The sequence below is a fragment of the Cucurbita pepo genome, chromosome LG03 (assembly GCF_002806865.2).
Source record: "Cucurbita pepo subsp. pepo cultivar mu-cu-16 chromosome LG03, ASM280686v2, whole genome shotgun sequence".
NCBI lineage: Eukaryota > Viridiplantae > Streptophyta > Magnoliopsida > Cucurbitales > Cucurbitaceae > Cucurbita > Cucurbita pepo.
Window position 1 is genome coordinate 10,256,648 of NC_036640.1, and position 26,419 is coordinate 10,283,066.

General features: G+C 36.1%; 3 protein-coding genes across 3 annotated transcripts; 2 read left to right on the forward strand and 1 right to left on the reverse strand.

Moving 5' to 3' along the window:
* The first annotated feature begins 662 nt into the window (after window positions 1-662).
* LOC111791038 (prolyl 4-hydroxylase 1) lies at window positions 663-15,000 on the forward strand. The gene is made up of 13 exons (XM_023672218.1): window positions 663-919; window positions 1,019-1,110; window positions 1,800-1,847; window positions 3,242-3,310; window positions 3,948-4,000; window positions 4,774-4,839; window positions 6,730-6,804; window positions 9,242-9,316; window positions 11,318-11,388; window positions 11,474-11,525; window positions 11,673-11,762; window positions 13,713-13,805; window positions 14,654-15,000. Exons 2-13 carry the CDS (start codon window positions 1,044-1,046, stop codon window positions 14,786-14,788), a joined length of 894 nt encoding a protein of 297 aa, XP_023527986.1. The 5' UTR covers window positions 663-919; window positions 1,019-1,043; the 3' UTR covers window positions 14,789-15,000.
* Window positions 15,001-16,723: 1,723 nt separating this feature from the next.
* LOC111789963 (putative lipid-transfer protein DIR1) lies at window positions 16,724-17,285 on the reverse strand. The gene has a single exon (XM_023670704.1). It carries the CDS (start codon window positions 17,232-17,234, stop codon window positions 16,935-16,937), a length of 300 nt encoding a protein of 99 aa, XP_023526472.1. The 5' UTR covers window positions 17,235-17,285; the 3' UTR covers window positions 16,724-16,934.
* A 5,864-nt stretch (window positions 17,286-23,149) lies between these two features.
* On the forward strand, window positions 23,150-24,911 carry LOC111790576 (UDP-glycosyltransferase 92A1-like). Its single transcript, XM_023671534.1, has one exon. The coding sequence runs from the start codon at window positions 23,165-23,167 to the stop codon at window positions 24,725-24,727; it is 1,563 nt and encodes a 520-aa protein (XP_023527302.1). The 5' UTR covers window positions 23,150-23,164; the 3' UTR covers window positions 24,728-24,911.
* Window positions 24,912-26,419: the final 1,508 nt, after the last annotated feature.

A 26,419-nucleotide genomic window follows, 5' to 3' on the forward strand; every position in this document is an offset into this window, starting at 1 on the left:
AAAATAAATAAATCATTTTTAATAATCCTAACCATTTTACTTCCAATGGTTCCTTTGGTAACAGATTTGATTCCCCTTAATAGCAGATTCGAGAGTGCTCGAGTATTTGATATCACAACCTAATGGGTTGGGCCTTTCATAAGGCACACAAAATTTAAGAATTGTTACTGTTGTATTATAAAATGCACGGAATTGCTATATTATGTTTGTGATACTAGGTACCCTAAATTTGAGGGATTCTCGATGCCAAATAAAGAAGAACGGTATTAACTATACGAACGGCTGAGCAGGGAATGCACTAATGAATCGAATAGAACTTTTCAATACGAAATGTTAATTAGCAAGTAATGTGATAGAGTAGACGTTTGATGCGCTAAAATGGAGATGGACCATTGTTCAAATAAAAACCTTATACTCAGCTCGAGTAACGTGTTGCCTTATCACTAGAGAGATGGATCCAAACACACTCTTCGACCAACTGAAGGATGTGTTGGGCAATGAAATGTTCGATGCACGGGAACACTTGGATAGCTACCTTATATATATACACATATGATGCGGGTTAAAAAAATATTTAAAAATTGCTACAACGATACGAGTTCGTGAATTAAGTACAAGCTTCTTTCAATTTCATAACTTAACTATCACTCAAAGAACCTAAAATGTTGATCAATGTGAAAACATTGAAGAAACACTGAACATTAGCACAATAAATGTAGCAAAAAGGAAATCTTCCTCGTATTTCATATTGTTGCATCCCAGACGACGCAAATTTAGAAGAAGGAAATTAGCGGGATCTCGAATCACAGCCAGTTTTCTCTGGACTGTTGCGGAAGAGATCCAAGGAAACGGGAAAGAAGCACAAGAGAATCCATCTGCAGTGGGTCATCACATCAGAGAGAGAGAGAGGATCAAAACGGTTTATCATTGGGTTCCTGAGCTGATTTATACCTTACCTATTTCCTAGGCTAACGGTTTCTCCGTTTTTTCCTGATTTTTTGGTACTTATCGTTCCAAGGAGTCAAAATTTCGTCTAGGTAGCCATGGCCTCCGCTCCGATGAGGATTGCCTTCGGTCTCCTAACCTTCGTCACCGTCGGCATGATCATCGGTACGCATTTTTGTTTCATTCTGTTGTTTTCTGTTGATTTTATGCATCGGCGTTTGCGTTTTGTGCGGCTTTCTATTTACTCATTCGATGTCAAAATGGAGATTAATGATGCTGTGTTTTGTGCGGCTTCGGACTCCTATTTTTTTTTTTACGTTGCTGTGTTTGGACGAACTGGAATGATAAGAGGCTTGGCGATTTGTTGAGGTATCTGTCAATGTATGTTAAATCCGAGTTCTGTTGTAATCCTGTTGTAGGAGGAGCTCTTGCGAGAGCTGGCTTCCTTAGAGGAGCGAGGGATTGCCGCGAACATTTGCGAATTACGTCGTATATATATATATATTTCAAATTTCTCACTTCCTAATTGTATATTTGCGCGCTCTATCGGAGATTGGTAGCTACACCTGTGGTCGACGCCTTGTAAATGTCCTTTTGTCTTCATTTTCTGCAATTCTGCTGTTCCATGGCTTTGATAAATGGATAGAAGAACACTTTCCTCCCTTTATTTTTAATTAGACGTTGCAGCTCTTTTGTATGCAATGATTGATCCGTTTTAAGATGAATCCTTGTACCATTTGGCTGGATTCTTTGTTCGTGTTTGATAAAATTTGGTGACTTGATTGTGATTCTGTACTTCCAGAGAACTATGCAAAGTTCTGACTGTAAGTTGCTTTCTTGAATGGTAATTGCAGGTGCTTTGTTTCAACTAGCATTTATAAGGAGGCTAGAGGACTCCACGGGTACTCTTCTTGGTTTATTTGTCATCTAGGATATAAAAACTTGAAATTATTAATGAAAGTATCTTATATTTGGAAAGAGGTTTGGGGTTGGGTTTGGATCATTTCAAATCATGAATTTTATTTTCATTCATGTTTCTGGAGAAGCGTATATATATGTTTATTAATAAAAAAAGCTATAAAATGTTGAGGAAATAACACAAGATTACCGTCAATATGCAGTATGAGTTAACTTATTTTGGTTCAAACTAATAGAAAAAGAAAGAACATTATGAACATATGTCCAATTGAAAGCCCTAAGAAACTCAATTCTGTAGCATGTACCATAGGCATAATAAGGCCGGGTTCCATGAAAAAGAGGAAATGTATTGTAAATACTTGCCTTTTAGTGTTACAGTCAATGTGCAGTATGAGTCGACTTATTTTGGTTCAAATTATTAGAAAAAGAAAGTACATTATGAACATATTTCAAATTGAAAGCCCTAAGAAGCTCAATTCTATAGCATGCTCCATAGGCATAATAAGGCTGAGTTCTGTGAAAACGAGGAAAGGTCCTATAAGTACTTGCCTGCTGGTGTTATAGTCAACGTGTAGTATGAGTTAACCTATTTTGGTACAAACTAATAGAAAATGAAAGTACATTATGAACATATTTCCAATTGAAACCCTTAGAAACTCAATTCTATAGCATGCACCATAGGCATAATAAGGCCAGAGTTCTGTGAAAAAGTGGAAATGTACTGTAAGTACTTGCATGTTAGTGTTACAGTCAATGTGCAGTATGAGTTGACTTATTTGGTTCAAACTAATAGAAAAGAATAGTACAATATGAACGTATTTCCAATTGAAAGCCCTAAGAAACTCAATTCTGTATCATGCACCGTAGGCATAATAAGGCCGAGTTTCGTGAAAAAGAGAAAAATTTCTGTAAATACTTGCTTGCTAATGTCGTTGTAACATTTCATTTGTTCAACTTGACTAAAAAATTGTTAATGGTAAGTATCCGGAATGGACCCAATACTTGGACTTTGGAGCATATAGAAGATAGTTTATTTAAGCGGCTGCACTCATAATGGTTCAACGTGAAATTCGTTGAAGAGAAATCTTGTTTCTTACATGGATCATTTTAAATTCTCTGAAGTAGATGTATGGATCTCACTAGGATTTGAAATTTTGTTTGCATGCCATAAAACTTACGGCTTCCAGGTTTTATTTGGAAGAATGACTGAACTATGTGGACATTTTCATTTAGCCAAGAGCTCTGATGTATTTATGCAAAAGAATATCATCCATCTTTGCTGACTGCACGTCTTTCTGGCTGCATCCTATATGTTATGAGGCATGGTTTGTTTTGGTATAACTAAAATGATTGACTTGTACGATCCATGTCTTTGTAGGCAACGAGTTTCTACCTGCTGGAAGGTTACATAAAACTCTGTATGATAGCCAACATCAATTACCTCGAGGTTGAAAAGATTACAATAGGATCATCTTTAACACAAAAGTTTACCCTTATTAAGTAACATCAAATTGGTTTGAAGGGGATGTATCTCTCTTTTGTCAAATTTATGTGCCATATATCTTCTATGATTTAGCATCTCTGCAAGTTGTTCATCTCTGTTTTTGCTTCAAAAGTGGTTTTCAACGTCAGTTTATTTCATATGATGACCATGGCAAATTATGTTTTCAGCCAAGATGCATAAATTTTTGTATGTAATTGCTCTGTTTTTTGTCCAGACGGGACCAATTGGAGAACATTATTTATTATTATTATTTCCTTATCTTCTTTCTTTCTAAATTTTATTTTCTAATTTGTAACAATTGTTTCTCTCCAGTAAAAATAAATACATCAATTCTTGTTGGGCTGTTGAATAATCAGTCTGTTTGTTTTTGTTTTTGAAAATATTAAATGTTGGTATCAAGGTTCTAATCGAAGTGACTTCAAATAGAGTNAATTCTTGAAAGTATGATTTCCAAAAAACAAATTCTAAAAACAAAGATTTAACAAAATATATGAAAATGTCTAATAGTCACCATGTTCTTGCAACTGATTTTATTTATTTCTGATTTTGTCTTGTTCATTCTCTTTTTGCTAATTTTCAGGTCTTCCTAATTGGATTAATGACCAAGAAGCAGAAATTCTTCGTCTTGGCTATGTATGCTTATCACTATTTTTTTATTTATGATTTTCTAACCTTATTTTTTTGGTTTTGGGATATTTAGATGCCTTGTTATTCAAAGACGATAGGATACTGAATATGCAAAATGTTTCTTTATCCTTTGTAAACAAAATAAAAGTTAAGAACCGAGTACGTTGGGGGAAAGCATATAATATGATTGTGTTTAAGTAGAAATGAGTAAGAAGGCTAAAGAATACTATAATTCAACACTGTCCCGCACACACAAAAAAGAAAAGAAAAAGAGGAAAAGGATACCCTCAATTCTAGAAGGGGAAAGAGATTACTAAGACTCTCTGTAATTAGCTTGAACCAAGACGAGAGTAATTACCAAGCCCTGGAAGGATAATTCAATCTAGAAGCATAAGAGGAGAAACATTCTCACATATTATATGTGGAAAAAAGCGGTCAATTCATTCAAATACGAATGTAAATAATTGAAACATTGTTTCATATCTCATGAAATGTAGATATCAATGTACAAAAATATTAGAAATATTATTTGAAAGCGAAAATGATAGTCGATGGATGATATGCTAGTAATGAAGAAATTTTGGAGTACTAGTATCATGTCATTTCTACTAACAGGCCTGCTCTTTTACATTGATGGGACATTTTTTCTAACATTTAAGTGAATTTTTTTGATTCTAAGTATGTGTTTCTTCAGGGAATAATTTGTAGGCAAGTTTACCATATTATCATTTGAAGTTTCCTGTCCTTAATGAAAGTTTCCATTTTATTTTGTGGTTTAGGTTAAACCAGAAGTAGTAAGCTGGTCACCACGAATCATTGTATTGCATAATTTCTTGAGCCCAGAGGTGAGCATAATCCCATCAGTATGGTAATTCTTTTGCTGAATGTTATGATTTACTGCAGATTCTTTCCTTACAGAATCTTTATTAAAGATAGACATACTTTCAACTAGGTGTCTTATTATAAAATATATTGTTTTCTGTCGGAAACAATCTCATTGATGAATAAAATTTACAAAAAGGATGAAAATCTACGGGATTTCAAAGGGCTTTCCCAATTAGCTAAAAGAGAAGCATATATATAGGAAGTGAAGGGGTAGACAGTTTACGCCAAGAAATACCATATAATATAACAAGATTGTAAAACATGCTGAAAGAGCTCCTTCTCCAAATAGACTTTTTGATTTTGTTCCATCCATGTTGAACACATGGATTATTATCAGCCCATAATTCATGGCCCAGCAATACACAGATTTACTTATTATATAAGTATTTAATGGGCTTGTGTATTTATATAGTCAAACCCATTATACATTACTACTAGGGTTTCAAAAACTTGTATGTGTACTCCTTGAGATATTCTGATTCAATTTAGTGAGACAACACAAATTATCAGAAGGCATCATTTTAAACTTGGTATTAGAGCTACCCAAGCCATAGCCTCCTCCACCCAGGGATTTAGGAAAGGAAACAACGGTCTCAACTCCCACATCGTCTACCACATCATGTTCAACAGAGGCTCCTTCACTCTTAGGAAGCAACATTGTTAAGACTTCATCATGTGATGGGCTAAACTCAGGACTCTACGTACAGTTAAATGAAAACACTGCGCACTTTGAAAGTCAATGATTCTACCTGTTATAAGAGGACAAAGGTTGGACAGTTTCATATTGGGAACCAGAGCCCCATCGGCAGAGCTCATAGCTGTTACCAACAAAGACATGTCCTCAACCAGAACTATTCCGAATGCAGAGTACAATGAATGGATAATAGTGGATCAAGCCCTCTTAGGGTGGCTGTATGGCTCAATGGAACAATCCATTGCCTCAAGATGTTATAAACCATAAAATCTGAAGGATAGGATGGAATGATTTTCTCGAAGATTTTTCATAATTGATTGCATCCTTGAGTTCTAAGGATATGGGACTTTATGACTCTCTGACTTATTTATTTTGTTTCTTGGATGCGTTTGTCATCTTGTTTGTAGAAGGGATAGGCATATTACACATGGTACTTCTAAAGCCATGGGGCAATGATACGCATGACTGTTGAGGGAAAAAGGGGCTCCTAGGTCTATAAGGCTTCAACTTTGTCTTCCTCAACAAAGTTCTCAAGGAAGATGCAAGGATTCAAAAAAAAAAAAAAATAAAAAAATAATAATAATAATAAAAAATTAAAAAATTAAAAAAAAAAAAAAGAAAAAAAAGAAAAAGAAAGTGAAGGTTTTCAACAATTTGATTGTAAAGACAACACCAGTTAGCCAAGATGATTAGACTGGAATTCTCCTTAGAACTTTGTCATTCGTGTTGATGCCAGCCAAAGTCACACACACCATGAAAAACAATTCAATTTGTTGAAGATATTGTATATTTAATTCACATTTGATCATTTCTTTCTAGAGAAGTTGGTAATCTCCAGACATTTCGCTAAAGAGAGACTTGACTGTAAACTTTCTCAACTTGCTCGTAAACTTTCTCAACTTATCATCCAGCCATCAATTCTGGGTATCATGCCGAGGGATAGGCTTTTACCTTAAAAGTTCAGAATGAGATATCCATTCAGAAATTTTCCTCTAGAATACTTTTGTCTCATTACCTTCTAGTTTTTTTTTTTTACTATTCATTATAAATCTCACTTCTAATGCAATTTTATCAGTTCTACTTTGGTTCAAGAAGCCTATATTTTGGGTACTGGTACAAGACAGTTTCTGTTTTGACTAATTGATTATTTGTACAGGAGTGTGACTACCTTAAGGCAATAGCACTTCCTCACCTTGAAATTTCCACTGTTGTGGATACAAAAACCGGGAAGGTATATATTATTATCACATGTCTGTTAGTTTCAAGCATGATAGCTAGCTACAATAGGTAGTTGTTTTCTCTTGCTGGATTTATTTTGATGTTAGTGTGTAGGCTGTTTCTTTAAATTTTGGGAATAAAATAATTTGTTTCTCTATGGTTTTCTCCTGAAACCCCGAGGAAAATCCTCCCATGATTCTCCTTCCTTTGAGACATTCTCCTCTTCCTTCCTAACCAAATATGCCGCGTTTTAAATATGCTGCGTTTTACCTCTTTCTCAGAAAAGAAAAAGAAAAAGAAAAAGATATAGTTAGATCTCAAGAATTGTATCACAACAAAATCTCTTAGGAGCCTACAACTTCAAACACCTCAGAAGACCTAACACAAACAAATGGGTAAAAGGGCATAACTAGAGGACTTGATCATGCCTTAGATCCTCTTTACAAATAACACACTATTGAGGACAGAGGGTTAACAAGAAGGACCCGTATTAAAACCCATGATTCAGTCATCATAGTGGTCACTGCCAGTTGTCTACGTTGTTGCCATCAACCACAGTTGTCATTGTTGTCTTTCTTCCTTGTTGTTTGCTGTTTCGTCTAGTTTCACTCATTCACATGGGTTTATCCACGTCTGTGACTTTTCTTTTCTCCTCTCTGGGCACACACAACCCATGACTGTCAACAGTCAGCAATTCCACCACCAATTGTGTTGTCGTTTTGCTCTGGTCGTCTTCATTTAGTGCTTTTGCCAGTTTTCAGTCATCTAGCTGTTTTTCAACCTTTTTTTCCCATTTTTTTCTTTGTGTCTGTGATCCTTTGGGGCTCAAGTTTCCATTTTAGGGTTGGGGACCTTCCAGATCATCTTTAGCCAATTTTTAGAATGATTCCCTGCAAGCACTTTGGCAATGATTTTATAAAGGGAAGTAATCAAGCTAATTGGTCTAAAACCCTTGACCTTGGTCACATTGTTTCTCTTTGGTATGAGGCAAATGTACAGCTCATTGGTACACCTAATGATAAAATTTTCAAAAAAATTGTGGAACACTACTACTAAATCACACTTCACGATGTTCCACATTCTTTAAAAAAAATTTGCTTGTCAACCCATCTGGATCTGGAGATTTTGGATTTCCCTTCTCAGAAACTGCTTTGAAAATTTCTGCCTCAGTGAATGGAACCTCCAGGTTCTCTTTCATAACCAAATCCGATGGAGCCCAATTCAGATTAATGGTGAATCTCTGTTCTTGTCTGCTCGATTGTAAAGGTTAGAAAAATATCCAACCACTTCTTCAATTCCAAGCTGAAAGGTAATCAGCTCACCTTTATCATTTTCGAGAGAAGCATTGTCAGTCCTACCCTTTCTTGATGAAGCCCATTTGTGGAAAAAGTGGAGTTTTCATCCCCTTCCTTCAGCCATTTGAGCTTGCATTTTCTAAGCCACATTCTATGTTCTCTAACTATCATTTGAGTCAGCTCCTCTTTAAGCAGATTTTGAATGTCTAATACTTCTTCAACTGGTCAGTGCCCTCCAAAGCGTCAATTTGCTTTGATAGAATCAAATAGCTTCCTCTTGGACTCTTGAACGTTGCCAAAAACATCTTTATTCCACCTTTTGGAACCGGTTCAAATCCATGAGCTTTTTCGTGAAGGCATAACCTGCCCAACCTTCTTCTATCGTTTCATTCCACCATTTCTCAAAGCTGGGAAGAACGCTGGAAAATAAAAAGATTGAATAAGGAACAGATGAGATGATCTCAAAGTTGCATCCTTCAGGCAATTTTTTGATTAAAACCTTGTTTCCTTGGGAAAGGGTCTCGTGGAGTAGGTACTAAAAGGAAATTGTCTCAAAGAGGTCAAAAGATTTGGACTATCGCTAAAGAAGAGATTTCTTACAAAAAAGGATGATCAAGTCGCAAAGTTTTAAAACTGAAAGGGAAGGGCCCCATCTAGGTATATCTAAGGCATATAAATAAGCTGATGATCCAAAGTACTAGGTGCGACTTAGATACTTTTTATTTTTTATTTTTTATGAATATATATGTATTTATTTATTTTAATTATTTAATTCCTTTTCTTTGCCTAACTGTGTATTTATAGAATGCTGCTAATTTGTGCTGATAATTATATGATAAGATAAATTATCGTTATTTATGTGTAGATGTTATATTAATATTGAAGTGCTAATACTGTTCTCCTTTTTTAGGTTAACTTTATTTCCTTGCGTGGATATATTTTTCTCTTGATAGATTCTATAGTTCAGGATTGTCATTGATAGTTTTGCTTCGTTCTGTTGTTAACGATATTGTTAGTTGTATTGGAGGATCCACATAGTATTGTTCTTTGGGTTGAATGATATATATATATATTTTCCTATAAAAAGGATTTTTCTTCTAGTTGACAATGATAGGTTAAATATATATGGTCTCTCCCTTGTGGATTTATTTTCAGGGAGTTAAGAGTGATTTCAGAACGAGCTCGGGAATGTTTTTAGGCCATCGAGATAAAAAATTTCCGATGGTCCAGGTATTAATTACAAAGAAATTGTTGGTATATTTTGATGTTTCTAGTAATGGATATGGATGTGCTCAAAAGCTAACTTTATGGAAAAGTTCTCAATTTAGTTAAAAGTTATTCTTTCATTTAAATTTTCAAATCTATTCCACTTGTTTTAGACAAGATTTTTTATTTAAAGAAACCATAAATGATCATGTACACATCATTTACCGTAGAGCATTTAGGCATGCCAAGTGTCATGGTCATACCCGTCCAGGGTGTGTTGGTTGTGGCTGCATGTCTATTCCAAACCTTTTACCCTAGGTCTTTTATTCTAGTATAGTTATATTCATTGCTGCTTTTAATGTACTATAGGGTTGAGATACAACTGGTTGGTAATATGCTATCAATACATTGTTGTCTCTTATTGCTTGCTAGCATATAACATTTACCTCTAAAAAATACTTTCATAAGCGTTTTCCAAAACTTTCTTTGACCCCGTTTTCTAAAGTTGTTTTTAATAATAGAGGCTGAGGCTACGAGATAGGTCATTTGTGCCCCTGGTAATCTAAGTAAGGGCGAGAGTAAATGTTGTACAATCGCTTTATGGGTCTTGAAGAATTGCGATTGTGACAATTACAATCCATAATATAGTTTTATAAACTATAGACTATTCCACATGGTTCTTGGTGCAAGCCAAATGTAGAAAAACTTCAAATTCTCATTAACTTCAAATAGGCAACCTCAGTCCTTTTAAGAGTGACAAAACAAAAAGTAACAGACTAAGGTAACTATTAGTCAATTAACAGTAAATAAGTGGCTGACCAAAAACAAAAAAGTGCATCATCAGTTACCCAACATTTACACCACGGCCAAACAAGAAACTAAAGATTCTTTAAAAGATCTTGCAAGAACTGTAAAGAAACAGATCAAGAACTTCTAAAGAACCAGATTACGTCAATTCTTCCCTCCAAAGAAAAACTTGTCCTCGAGTTTTAGACCACCAAAGAAAAGATGTCAGGAGGATGATATTCAAAAGATCAGCAATATTGAAGGTGGGTTGATTTTGAGATCTTGAGGTAGATCCACTCTACATGCACTGTCACCAAATCTTTTAAGAATTTGAAAGAAGTCCAGTCTTCTTTGGATGAAGCTTTGAGTAGGAACTCAAAGTAAATCTTGTTGTTCACAAATTATCGAACCCCCAAACTTAAACTATTGTTTGTCCTCAAGCAATGTTGCGAAAATTATTCTTGTGCTCAACCTCAATGCACTTAGCCACACTGCATTTTCTTGGCACGTTGTTAATGCCTTAGCCCAATTTTCACTCGGCTCTCTTCCTACAGTGCTTCCTAAAAGTTAGATTACGTCTATTACCTAGCTTGGCTGGTGCACTAACAATTCTCAGTAGATTTTTAAAAAACAATGCTTGAATACCCATATGTCAGCCCATTTTTGTAGTTCGTAGTTTGGTTCCCCTTTTGTGAACTTTTTTTGTCCGCGTATTCTTTCATTTATTTTCTTAAAGGGAGTTTGATTTATTGTAGAAAAAAATATTTGGAAATTTCTTAGGAACCCAAAAAGAAGATTAGTCATGGTACTTAAATATTTGACCATATACCAAACAGGCTCGAAGCAAAAGACTAAACTGCAAAGTGGTAACTAAATACATTACTGAAGAGCGATTGTCCATCCTTAACCCTGGAGTGCATTTGAAAATTGTGGATCTTAAAGGTTCGGTACATTTTTTGAAAATCCTTGAATGCGAGGTGTGCTCAAGTTAGGTAATGCATCAATCTCTCCCTTCAGAAGTTCCTTGGTCCTAAGCCTCCCAGAAGGAACAAGTTACAGTGAATGTGGAAATTCGGAGTTTTGTTCTGAATTTGAGTTACTCTTTCAAATTAGGTGGAAACATTATAAAGCATGCTAAACATCGCCAGCATCTTTCATTTTTACTGCCCCGTTTTCTTATCTTTGTGTTCTCTCTCGCTTGGTGATAGACTTCCTGTGTTTTGGAACATGTGAAAGCAGGCAATCGAAAAAAGAATTTCTGTCTATTCTCAAATACCAATAGAAAATGGAGAGTTCATTCAAGTGTTAAGGTATGGATATAATTTTGTTTCTGTGAAGATGCTCGCTGAAATGGTTTGTGCTTCAGTTTTAAGGCTAACATTTCAAGCAGTACAGGTACGAGAAGAATCAATTTTACAAGCCTCATCATGACTACTTTTCTGATACTGTAAGATTCTTGTTATTTCTTCAGCCATGAATCTTAGTATTCTAAAATCAGTATTTATTTATTTGTTTAGATTTGTTATTATAAGTATGCCGAACTTGTGCTCTTGCTGATGGCATGCAACGTTTCCTCCATGTTTTCTTTATACAGTATAACTTGATGCATGGTGGTCAGCGAATTGCAACCATGCTTATGTATCTAAGTGAAAACGTTGAAGGTGGAGAAACCTACTTTCCGAAGGTATTTACCATTTTACTTGCTGAATTAAATTTCATTGCTATAATGTATTAGTTTTCTTATTTTATAAAAACAACCAATTGATTAAAGAACAAGACTATTACGAAGCAAGAAGAGAACAGAGACATCCTCTTAGACGGAAGCCCAATTTGATGCATTAGTTTATATGTAAAAAGGAAATTCAATTTTGCCGACCATTTCATAGCTATCCACTTGTTATATCCATTTAGTCATGGAACTGGGAGTTGATAATTAGTCCAATATGAATACGGGATAGAACAGTATTCTTATTTCCATTCAAGTTTCTGATGTATGACATCGGAAGCAAGACAAGAGATGAATAGGACGAGAACTACGGGCCTAGAAGCATGCTTGGATGGACACCACATTGGCATTTAAATGCAAAATCTTCTAAAAAATTAGGAATTGCGTATGGAAGGGACACATTGAAAAAAATGTTTATTATTATTTTTATTTTTTTATTTTTTATAAATAACTTTTTTATTTTGTCTTCGTTTCTTAAAAAAACTTTTGTATACTTTACCACTCATCAATGAACTATATTATATAAATAATTAAGATATTACAAAAAAAAAGTTCAACCATTGAATTTTAAGCCAATTGAAACTTTGTAAAGTTAATTATATTTCTTTGTGGACAAATATTTTCCACATTGAAGTGAAGTCTAGTGTTCTATAAACGACACGGCTTTAAACGTCATTTTTGTTTCTTCTCATACCAGTACAATAAAGTTCAGTAGGAGCGAAATCTACCTATTTTCTTCCCTTAGTTTTTAGTTTATTTTCCTTAGGGTTTCACATTTTCATCACTATATCCTAGTTCCTTGACATTATGAATACTGATTAAATAAATATCTTTTTGTTTAATACTATTTTCTTTATTCCCTCTGCAAACCGTATCTTCCTTGCGTCTTGAGCTTGTATTAATGTCTCTCTTTAGTTGGACACCTCAAACCATGTATTCGACCCGTTTTCTCCTTGCATGTTTAAATGTTCTCATCAGGCATGGATAAGGGCACATTTCAACAGTAGTTCATGCCACATAGGAGAGAGGGAAACAAAAGAAAAAGAGAACAGAAATTCTAGCATGCCCATTACCGTAGGCAACTTATATTATGTTAATTGACATCAAATGAATGTGGTAAAAGAGGAGAATTTCAGATTTGGGCACCTGCTTGATTATTGTGGCGTTCTTTATTTGGAAAACAACTGCATTATTTTGACAATTAGCCTGCCTTCCAATCTTAGTTATCTCAGGGATAGAAAGCGGCATGGTGCTATGGCAATGGCATCTTGCAGCTGCAGGTTATACAATTAAAGTTGTCTATTTACAGTTTCATTGTTTGAAAGTGATTTTTTGGAAAAAAAAAAAAAAAAAGATTTTTTTACTCCTTTAGAAACCAAAATGTTTTATATTTTTAGAATTTTGGTGAAAATTTCAAAATTGTTTGTAGAAATAAAAAAATGAATAACAAAACTAGTAGTAAACAAGTTTAACCTTTTTAAAAACTGAAGTAAACTCAGATTGTTATCGAATTTGGTCGAAGTAGCAACTGGTTGTGTTATAGTTACAGTTGGTATTGAAGTTGCTTATGTTGAAGGTAATGAAAGGAAGAAACCAAAATTTAGAATGAAGAGGAAATAGAGAGAGAAGCCTTTTTGATGGAGTGCTATGACACTCTATACTGGTGAACCCCGCTATTTATAGGTGTTTTGGAAAGGCACTAGAGATTTATGAAGTAAATGTCCCAAGTAATTGACATCTCAAAAAAAAAAAAATCATCCTTTCTTATTTCAAAAAAAACTCCTTGGAAATTGCAAATTACATTTAACAGCCTCCATTTCTGGCATGAATGACAGGCATGTTCCCCTTCTAAATTTTGTTTCTTGCAAGTGTTGTGTTCAGAACTTTCCTTTTGTACATTTTCTTCAGGCTGGTTCTGGTGAGTGTAGTTGTGGCGGGAAGACCGTTCCAGGACTGTCAGTTAAACCAGTCAGAGGAGATGCAGTGCTTTTCTGGAGTATGGTATGTATCTTTTTGCCACTTAAAATGAAATGAAGAATGTGAATACAAAACAGATTTTGATTTTGATTACTAAATCAATTATTCGATCCCGAAGAGATGTCCAATTAAGGGCTTAAGATTTGTTTTGGAGTTGCCCACAAAAGTCGTGGGATTCAATCTCAACTCAAAAACTTAAATAACTATGGATCGTTTGATATGTTCGAGATGTCCAATTAAGGGCTTAAGATTTGTTTTGGAGTTGCCCACAAAAGTCGTGGGATTCAATCTCAACTCAAAAACTTAAATAACTATGGATCGTTTGATATGTTCGAGATGTCCAATTAAGGGCTTAAGATTTGTTTTGGAGTTGCCCACAAAAGTCGTGGGATTCAATCTCAACTCAAAAACTTAAATAACTATGGATCGTTTGATATGTTCTTGTTTCTTGTTTCTCATTTTTCAGAAATGTCTAAATTTGTATAAAATTTTTGAAAACAACAAAATCGAGTTTCTTCTTCTTTTTGTTCATGTCTCTCGTTTTTTCTATCATATAAATCTTTACTTTTTAGTCTGAAAATTTCCAAGAACAGGAAACAAGGAATCATTAAATAAAGTAGGAAACACTTAACACAGTTCTGTTTTCTAAATCAAAATCTGTTTTGTTTTCACATTCTTCATTTCATTAATAAAGTAGACATGAGGAACAAAAAACAGTAAATGGGAAATGAGAAACAGGAACGTCACCAAACATGACCCTAAATTCTATAATTTTCTAGAACGTCATTCCAAACAAACCCTTAGTTCAACTCCGAATACTCCAAATAGATGACTGTTGTTTTAACGGTTCCCTTTACATGTGATTGCTTCAGGGGTTGGATGGACAGTCGGATCCAAATAGCATCCATGGAGGTTGTGAAGTGCTGTCAGGCGAAAAATGGTCTGCAACAAAATGGATGAGGCAAAAGAGTACTCTGGTACGAAGGTACCAACTCAAAACTTTTTAGTTCCATTGTGTTGTTTATCGGCATTGAATATTGGCATTGAATATTATGTTACATATCAAGTAATAAATTTATAGAAAGAAAGAGAAAGAAAGAAAGAAAGAAAAAAAGGGAGAGAGCCTAATTTAGATAGGGTCATAACATCATGAATAACACTCACAGTGAATCAATTTATTTAATGAATAATACAACAGCATCTAATGTTACTGAAGCTACTGCTTTTTTTTTTTTTGTGTCAAATGTGGGAATTCTCTAAATACCCTTCTAATTTGTATTATATCTATTTTTGTGCATGAATATGACATTTCTTGAACAACTATTAAGGCATAATTTAGAAGTTTTTATTGTGTTCATTGAAATTTTATATACTATGGTCATATTATGTGGGAGTCTTTTACAAACCTCAGTAGGTTTATTTGGTAATAGAATACTGGATTATGGATATTTGATTGTCATCCCATCTCCAATTTCATTTTGTTTTCTCATTAGTTCATATTGTTAGAAAAATATAATAGTTTTCAGTGGTAATCTCAAGAGATTGTGAATTAGGTTTGGTACGCATTTAACAATGATACATAATTAGTTTGCATTAGACCTTGTTCATGGTCTATTATAGACCATGAATGACGTTTTGTCTGCATGTATACCGCCATTAACATTAGTCGTGGCCTTTAATATAGATCAAGATTTTGGGTTGATTGATTGTGGTCCTTACAACTAGGGGGTGTTTGTGGGTGGGTAGACTCAACAAAATGGTTCGGATTGTTAATTTTTTCAGCCCAAACAACCCTTGTTAAATAATGAATCCAATCCAACCCAACCATAAATCTTTTGGGTTTGATTGGTTCAGGTTGTTCGGGTCGTTTATTCAAAATTTTGTTTTTAATAAAAGTAAAAATATTCATTTGTAAACTATCTATTTATTTTTATCCCACGAACACCCATAGTTGTATATATAATTGTTTCGTAAGCAAAAATATAATTTTTTAAAATTAGCAATAAATTTGTGTGGTTTGATTCAACTCAGGGGAATCTATGAAATAACTAAATTCATAAAATTTTTATTTATTTGAACCTGATCTAACCCAAATAAGTTCATAACTCAATTCACTACATTGGTTGAACTGTTGATCAAACTTTTTGGATTATCGAATTATTTTTAACAACCCTATCTACAACATTTGTGACATGACCATCGTCTAAATCAAGACTGTTAATTTATTTGTATATTTCATATTTGTTGATGTATAGAGGGTGTTATGGTGTAAAAGTGATGTATTTTTAATAAGAGTTAAAAAATAGTGCAATGACATAACACGTAGAATTGAGCCAGTCGTGCTTGTTCAACGCACGAGTGTGAGCAAATATTCCATGACCCATCCACAGGAAAAATAATAGAATAAAAATGATTAAAAATGATTGTGATTTAATGCATTACAAAATTAAATTTGTTGGTATATTACTTGTGTATCAAAATTCATTTAACATAAATCAAATGTATCACGATTGATAATGTATTTAAGGTATAATGGTATTTTTTGTTAGTTTAGCTCATGCCTTAACAATCCTACACAGCTTTTTACATCATAAAACAGAGAAGATTACTAAAAAACGAAAGAGGTGAGACTTGGGATCTCGATATTAAATCCTTATTCAAAGTCTCCAAAGTCTTTTGTTTTGAATTTTTTTATTCTTTCAAATGAAGGAAAACTCTTGTATTTATGGAGCTTTCTATGATATATTATAAGTTAGGGCTTAAAACTTTGTGAATTCGAGTTTGAACCCAACCATTTAGACTTTGTGCCTAATCGTTTGGAGATGAACTTTGAGTCGAATTAAAAATGGGTTATTAGACGTTGGACCCTATGACAAAGAAACGTGACAAAATTTGAGAAAAATTTCTCATTCAACGGGACCTCGACTTCTAAAAACCAGAAAAAGTCTAAATCATAATGAAACATATAATTATTTCAACCGAACATTTACTCTTACATAGAGCATCAAACCCAGTAAATATAGAAGATAAACAACAAACATACACTACTAATCCAACAGTAAATATGGTTCAAACTTCGAAGAAACAAACCCCTTTTTCGTAAATGTGAGCTCTAATGCTAAATTAACCGTATAACATAAACAACACTTCCTCTTAACAATTTGGAGAGTTAGGAAGGTTGCACTTCTTAGGTAGCTGCATGGCAAGATTAGGGTCAACGCCGAGAGAAGGAAGAGCTCCCGAGTTCCGGTAGGAGCAGAAGCAGTGCAAGTTAGCTTGGGAGAGTGCCATGCAGCATTGGGCATTCGGCGGTGTCGGGTTCGGAGGCGTCACCGCCGGTCGACATGCATACAAACCAGCAACCGGCATGTTGCAAATGGTTTGAGCTTCACCCAAACCCATCACAGCCATCAAAACCAAAGCCAAAGCCACAGCCCTCATAGCTCTATCCATAGCTTTGTGTGGTGCTTTGTTGAGTTCTTTTGAGAACTCAAGAGGGCTCTTTATAGAGAATTGAAGGAAAATTATAGAGCATGTCCGTGAATGAATAATGGAAAGAACAGGTTAAAGTAAGAGACTGTGGTTTCACATGGCTTTGTATCCAAGTTGGGGTAAAGGACAAATCTTTTACGTACTATGGATAGAGATTGGTCGTTCCTTTCATTATGGGCCGTTCATGTTTTTGTATGAAAAATTATATGAATTTCAATATTGGGGAAGTTCTTTCTTCTAATATTATCCGCTTCACAGTAATTGTAACACTCAGAGCCGTATGAAGTGAAAATTTCACATACGGTTTTGTCGAGTGGCAATGAGGGTGACTTATCTGTCAACTTTTCTATAAACCAAGCTCGCACTATTACGAAATTGGATTCAATTGTCAACTGCTCCTATCGTAAAAAAATAGAGAAAAGTTGACAGATAAGAACCCAACTCGGTATTATTAAAAAAATAGAGAAATCAGAACCTAGTCAAGATGATACGTAAAGTTGCCGAGTATGCTTAACCTTAGGATTTGGAATCACTGCTTACATACTTGGTATTGGCCATAATTTACAAGAACATTCTGTAGTCTTAGTAAGAGGGGGAAGGGTTAAGGATTTACCCGGTGTGAGATATCACATTGTTCGAGGAACCCTAGATGCTGTCGGAGTAAAGGATCGTCAACAAGGGCGTTCTAGTGCGTTGTAGATTCTTATCCAAGACTTGTATCATTTGATGATGCCATGTGAATCGCTAGAAACATGTGAAGTGTATGGCTAACCCAATAACGAAAGTTTCGTAAGGGAACTGGANGATTGAATAAATCCTCCTCTATCTGTTGCGGGTCGAGGACTCCTTCTCCTTCCCCTTCTTCAAACTCCGAAGTATTGTTCGAGAAAGATTAATTTCTCAATTTTTCTCTTCTATCTCATCTTGAAATACGGCCTCTAAGGCTGTCAATAAGATCTCGAAAGTTCAAGTTTAAATGGAAAAATCGGGAAATTAATCCTAGAAAAATTAACCCTCTTCGAGACTCGGGTGTTGCAATAACTCAATCGATTATGGGATATAATCTTAATCGAGAGGTTAGATGTACTTAAAATTCCGACTCCATAAGTTTAAAAGAAACTTGACTATTTTATGGTAATTTTTAGATATTAATGTTATTTTTAAATTTTAGGGGTATATTTGAAGCGTAGTACTAACGATTTTATCAACGGTAAGTTTTTTATAAAGTTAAAATGTAATTATGAAAATTTGAAAATTCGACATTTCTTAAATATTTTTGATAGTTCAAAAGTATATTCAAACAAAATAGTGATAGTTTACTTCCAAAATTAACGGTAACAATATTTTTTAAATTTTTTTTTAAAGTTTAAGGTTACTATCGAAACTTTTGAAAGTTTAGGAGTATTTTTAAGACAAAATATAAAATTTATGAGTATTTCTATTAATTTACCGTTTAAAATATAATGAATAAAAAGTCTTGGAGGAAGAGTCGAACAGACGACATTGGATACTATTTCGTAACTATTTTGCTCACAAATTTTCTTTTTTGAAAATTAGAAGCTTACATGAACACGCCTAAAAATTATTTTCAAATTTTTTATACTAAAAAAAATTGTTTTCAAAAACTTAATTTTGTTTTAAAAAAGTTCATAATAATTCGAAGGTGTCACTATTAATCGTTAAATATCGGTCGAGCATTTAAAAATCCTCGTTAATGGCCTCATGGTTAGAAAATGCAATACATTTATGGTTCGACTGAATTTGTTACTATTAAATAAACATTTATAATTCTTATGACATGAATAAAAGAAGACGACATGGGCGTAGGCCAACGCTACGAAAGTCAAACTTACGAGCATAGTAGAGCTTCAAAGTATGGAAAACATGCATGTTCAGAAATTTCTCACAAAAACTCGATCCTTGCAAAAAAAAAAACGAAATCCCCCACAGAGAGTTTCTTACTCGATCTCGACAAAAATAAATGAAAATTTTTACACGAATGTTCATTAAAATAGGTATCAGAGATGGAGATAAAGAAGGCTTCTCTGTCTCTGTCCTGCTTTATAGACATCTCTACGAGCATCCAGACCAATAAATATAGAAGATAAGCAATAAATATGGTTCAAACTTTATTATTCTCGTGCTAAATGGACCATATATAACATCGTTCGTCTAACAAGTTGGTGGGTTAGGAATGTTGCACTTGTTAGGGAGCTGCAAGGCAAGACTAGGGTCAATGCCAAGATAAGAAAAGGCTCCAGCTTTTAGGTAGTCGCATAAGCATTTCAAGTCGGCGTGCGAGAGCGCCGTGCAGCACTGGGCGGTAGGCGGTGTCGGGTTCGGAGGCATCATCGACGAACTACATGAAAATATATCAGGAAATGACATGTTGCATACGGTTTGAGCTTCACCCAAACCAATCATAGCTATCAAAACCAATGCCAAAGCCACAGCCACAGCCTTCATAGCTGGATCAATATCTCAATTTGGTGCTTTGTTGAGTTGTTTTTGTTGAATTTGAGAGGGTTTTTTATGGAGAATTTAAGGGGAAATCATAGAGATCTCTGTGGATGAACAATGGAAACAAATCTTTGTTTGGTATATGGATAGTGATTGGTCAATCCTTTCATTATGATCCATTCATGTTCTTATATGGAAAATGATAGTATGGAAATAAATCATCTTGATTTTAATACCATATTGAAAAGATTCGTGCTGATTGAGATGACTCGTGCTGGTTGAGATGTAACAGCCTAAGTCCACTGTTAATCGAGAGGTTTTCTTCAATGATGTGGGACCCTCAACACCGCCTCGTGTCTTGCTCTTATACCATTTATAATCGTCTAAGCCACGGCTAGCAAATATTGTCATTTTTTGGTTTTTCTTTTTCGAGTTTTCCCTCAGGTTTTTAAAACGCGTTCGCTAGGGAGATGTTTCTATACCTTTATAAATGATGTTTTGTTCTCCTCCTCAACTGATATGGAATCTCACATGAGAAATGTTTCTATTAGCCGTCTTTTGCAAAGTCTTATAGGATCAGATAATATTTGAAGAGTCCATTTGTAATAGTTTATGTTTAAGATTCGAATTAGAATTCAAAATTTGAATTTGATATCTGACGGTTCTGGCATTTTCTTGCATGTCTTGTGATATGGTCACGTTACTTACTCCTTACTTTTTAAAAGTGAAGATTTTTTCGACGGACCGACACGAGTCATTTCAGCATATTTTGTTCTCACGCACATGTATTCTAGAAAAATTCGTAGAAGGTCACCCAACAATGAATTACTTTAAGTAAAACACGTTTAACGATAGAGTTCATATGATTGAGTTAGCAAGGAACACCTTCCTTTTCGATGACTCAATCATAGGAATTTCATGGTTAAGCTGCAATATGTTGGGTGACCTCTTAAGAATTTTCTTAAGATGCATGTGAATGAGGACAAAACATGATGAAATAACTCGTGCTTGGTCTGTGGGAATAGTTTTCATTCTTAAGAAGCGAGAACGTAGTTAACGTGACCACCTCACAGAGGATGCAGGGGAATACCGACGCACACATGTGTTGAATCGAGATTCTGAATCCTGATCCAAATTTTGGATATGGGGTCGTTAGATACATAAACGAATATAAGAATGATAGGACGACTTTTATGCAAACCCAACTCGACTCGACCCAATTTGTTTCCATAGAGAACAAAACCGACCTAACTCGATTCGCTATATTTGCCTACCATTCCTTTCTCCCTCTCTCCAAACTCTTAGGTTTAGAAGCCAAAAAAAAACCAATTAGGCACTGAACCAGATGTGGTCGGACATTCAATAACTAAGATTTGTTCACAAATCTTAATTGGATTTGGTCGGATTACCAAATATTTGTCTTTTTTAATTAATTTTCTATACCACTTGCCTATAAACTGGCGTTTGAGCTTCAATCGCCGGCCACCTAGCCACGTCATTAATTCTTCCAAAATTCCGGCCACCGACCGTTGCCGTCAGCCACCCCACCGCCGGCAGCTGATCCATAAACAACGGCGTCCACTTCAACTGAGAAGTAGACCCACCAAAAAAAACCTTCTCTCGTTTGTGGGTATTTTCAAAATAGTGCCAATATAGAAAGAGCCCAAAACAAAAGGCTTGTGTCAAGTGTCAGCAACCGCCGAGCGCGTCGACGGTGACGGCGGATGAAACAAATGAACCAAACCGATCCAAATCAATTTCCGGTCTGCTCTCCCTCGTTTAGTTTTAGGAACAAAAGGATCAAAATAGTTCATAAGATTAGTAGCCAAATAAGACGAGGGCCGAACCAAATTTGGTAAGATATTCAATAACTAATATTGATATGTGCTAAAACACGATTGGGTCGTTCTGTGCCAGAGATTTGGAGATAAAAATAAAAGAGTTTGGTGGAGAACGTAGGGACAAGTCTTAAAGGGGAACTCTAACCCAATTCATATTTTTCGCCCGACTTTGTGTTGAGTTTCCCCTTAAGGCTTGTCATGAGCATAACAAGATCACGACACCGCACACTTGAAGAAGTACGATCGTGACACGTAACACCTCGTGTAATAATTCAGATTTCCAACTTTTAAATTATTTCTTAACGTACATCGTTGCTTCATTATTGGAACTTGTATTATCAACAATAATTGAAGAAACTTAATGACGTAATTCATAGTTGTAGTTAGCTATTTGAAAAGGTTTTTCCATAAAAATTTTATAAATAAATAATAAAATAATTAAAACCCTATATCTTAATACATGTAACTCTACATGATTATTTACTAAATTCACAACATTGATACAATATTACTTAGGGCCGTCGGTCTAGACTGGGCCAACTGTGGAGGATAGTTCTAGATCTGGGTCCTGGGTCTCTGGGTCAAGACGAACTACTATACGAGATTTATTTAAACCATTGAATTCGGAATATGATGAAGTGGCTCTTGGGTGGGGGAACTGTGCCTTAGATGGGTATCGTGATGGGTCTATTTGCGGTATTCCTATCTATTAGTTTGGAGATCTATAATTCTACCGTTTTAATGGACGGATTTTCAAGCAAATATATTTGATTCACAAGAACCATTAAACAATCTTTCAACAGAGTAGTAGTCTGTCATCTTGATCTAGATGATTTTATCTCTTTGTATATTCACTCAACTCGCAGATATTGTTCACTTTAACCTATTACGTAGGACTGTCAGCCTCACAATTTTAAAACGCGTTTGTTAAGAAAAGGTTTTTACACTTTTATAAGAAATATTTCGTTCTCCTTTTCGACCGAAGTGAAATCTCCCATCAAATACATACATAAAGTTATCGGCTATAAACATTAAACATAGTATGGTTCAAAACAATCCTGAGTATAGGATATACCATAAATATTAAATATGCATACACACAACCCTAACAACCAGCAAACTAAAAAATGTTCAACTTTGGTCGTGAACATTTTTTTTTTGGCTTCGACCACGGCAACTCCGGTGGTGGACGATGACTATTTAACTTCAATTTGATGATCAGGATGGGCTCCAGTGGTGGATGACGATTGACTGGTTTGACTTGTGTTGGTGAACGCTGAGCAAGAGAAGAAAAGTAGATACTAATAGGGATGATCGTATGATCCAGTAACACGAGCAATCGACAGCTCAATCAAATTGGATTGGATTAAATTCTTTTTGGTTTGGACTGAGTTTGAACTTTTTGAATGATCGAAAATTCAATTCAGTTTACGGGTATAATATTTTTTTAGTTTGATAACTCGAAAATAGGGTTACAATCAACCCTATCCAACTTTAGAAAAAATACTATCCCACAACCAAACTTAAAAATAGAAGGTTGGATTGGGTTGTGAACTACATTCCAGTTGCTCGGTTACAGATATAAATATTATGCCCTTCCTTTATAAACTTCACATCTCTGTTTTTCTTCCTTCCAAAACAGAGTCCCGCCGGCCGGAAAATATGGGCTCTGAAGCAAACTCCGGCGACAGCCACATCATTATGCTCCCTTTCATGGCTCACGGCCATCTCATCCCCTTCCTCGAACTCGCCAAATTAATCCTTCGTAGATCCTCTGTTTTCACCGTCACCATCGCCTGCACCCCTTCTAACATCCAATACATCCGCTCCACTGTCTCCGCCGCCGTTAAAATCCAACTGGCGGAGCTCCACTACTCGAGCTCCGGCCAAAACCTCCCAGCCAACACCGAGAACACCGAGAATCTCTCTCCAGAACAAATCGTCACTCTGTTTCACTCCTCCATCGCCCTCGAACTCCCCCTCCGGCAACTAATCACCGACATCATCAAAAAAGAAGGCAAGCCGCCGGTGTGTATAATCTCTGACTTATTCTTTGGTTGGTCGGTTGCCGTCGCGAGAAGCTTTAACGTCCCGATTTTCAATTTCACTACCTGCGGTGCTTATGGTACTCTGGCCTACATCTCTCTCTGGTTGAATCTCCCCCACCGCTCCAGCGCCGCGGATGATTTCTCTGTCCCAGGATTCCCAGAAGGCTGCCGTTTCCATCGCTCTCAACTGAACCAGTTCGTACTCGCCGCCGACGGCACCGATTCCTGGTCCAAATTTTTCCAGCCGCAACTCTCCTCTGCTTTGAGCTCCGATGGATGGCTCTGTAACACCGTTGAAGAAGTTGAATCTTTCGGATTGAGGCACTTGAGGGATTACATAAAAATCCCCGTCTGGGGAATTGGACCGCTTCTTCCTGAAAGCACCAGCCGCCGGTGGGGGAAAGAGAAAGATTCCGGCGTACATTTGGAAAATTGCATCAATTGGCTGAATTCCCATTCAAAAAATTCGGTTCTGTACATCTCGTTCGGATCTCAGAACACAATCAGCGAGACCCAGATGCTAGAATTGGCGCACGGATTGGAGGAAAGTGGGAAGGCGTTCATATGGATGGTGAGGCCGCCATTGGGGCACGACATGAAAGCAGAGTTCAGAGCTGAATGGCTGCCGGAGCGATTCGAGGAACGAATGAAGGAGAGGAATGGAGGATTGTTGATCAGAAATTGGGCACCCCAGTTGGATATTTTGTCGCATGAAGCGGTGGGGGCGTTTTTGAGCCACTGTGGATGGAATTCAATGGTGGAGAGCCTGAGCCAGGGGGTGCCGATGATAGGGTGGCCAATGGCAGCAGAACAGGCGTACAACTCGAAGATGATGGTGGAGGAGATGGGGGTTGGACTGGAGCTGACAAGGGGAAGAGAGAGAGAGTTTCGGAGAGGGAAGGTGAAGAAGATGATAGAAATGGTGATGGGGGAAGGTGGGAAAGGGGAAGAGATGAGGAAGAAGGCCGCCATTGTTAAGGACAAGATGACGGCTGCGGTCGAGGATTACAACGAAAAGGGTTCGTCTGTGAGAAGTTTGGAGGAGTTTCTTGCAGTCATTCCAACTATTACGAGCCAAGAAATGAACTTAAAAACGCAACTTTAAGATCAACCTCAATGAATCACGACGTAACTGGCTTCAAACCATATTAAGCTTTCAGAGCGTTGCATGGCATTATATTCGTATCATCTAGTTTGATATCGTTTCATCTAGTTTTGATAATGAGGTGTATGTAGCAGAGAGCAAATCTAATAGATTGAAGCATGAACTTATTTCTCTGCATTTTTAACGCTCTTTTGTCTCACTATGTGTCGCACACACACCAAAGATTATCTTTAAGGAATAGTGTCATCACATCAGGACATTAGGTGCAAGAGCTTTCACTGCAGCAGCCGAGGAAAGCTTTACTTACACCTAGTGAAGGAATAAATATATCTATTTGTGCACATGTCAATTGCACGACCGTATTGTGATCGTTAGAAAAAACATAAAAATATCAAATAGTCGTCATATACGACAAGAACTAGCAATGCAAGTAAGTCCCAAGTAAAGAAATAATGACCCAACCTCATAAGATCAGATCCTAAAGGGACCCGAAAACCCGCTTCAAAAGATACTCAAACCATGTGCCCTAAAGAACAGTTTAAGGAGGCCACAGACAAGTCATAAACTCAACCGTTACACTCTTAGTCATAACTACCGTCTTCCGTACCTAATAATACATCCAACATTTAGGTGAGACATGTGGAACCAAATTTTTGGCCTCAAAAGAAAATTGATGGAAAGATGCCAAGCGAGCATCTCTCCCTAGATAGGCCTACTAAAAAGGTATTCAAAATACAAGTGATTGCAATAATCATATGCTCTATTACAAAGCCTACAAACTTCGGGACTAGGCTATTCCAACAATAGAGATAACATATCCCGAACAGCTAGCCACATCATAAAGGATTGTTCGGTGATGTTGGGTCCTAGGACACAACGAATCGTAAGCACTAGTCACAAAAAACACAAACCTAGACAATTTTAACAGAACCAACGATCGACACGTGCATCACAAGAATATATTTGACCGAAGGAACTCGAACACCATTCCATTATGTTGTCAATCTAGATATTAACGTGGCTTGCCAAGTGGGAAAAAGATATCCTTTCCCCTCCATTTCACACATGAGCCACCAAAAAAGTCAATCTGCTTCCTTCAACAAGGAAGGTCACGTCGCAAATGAAATCGTCCAAACCATGGCACCCCTAACGCTGCACAACAGCAGGTATGGACCCCTATTGCTGCACAATAGCACTACTTCTTCCACCCCTAATGCTGCACAAACAGTGCTACTTCTTCCATCTATGACAATATATATCTAACGATGGTGTTTAAACAAACAACCAACATTTTTTTGGTGTGTGTATGTGTCGAAACTTGCCTGAAATCATGTGCAGCAGGTTGTTCGCTCGATCCTAAGGTCACAGACAACAATTGGAAATGTATCACAATTGGAAATGTATCATCGCAAGTGAAGCAAGAGTCATCACAGTGTGGGTTGGGTCTTTTTCGTCACATGCCTTAGATCGTGAAAGTCGATTGGATGGACACCTCATGTGGTTGTAGGTGCACGTGTGAGAAAGACAGAAAGTTCACTTGGACAATTTTTTTTCTCACTCAGCAAGCCACATACGCAGTTAAAAAGTCCAGTCAGCTTTCTGTTTGTTTCTAATAGTTCCTATTGGTGGTGAATCTTCAAGGACTAACACACTTAATGTTCATAACTAATGGACTAAAAATTGAACTTTTCA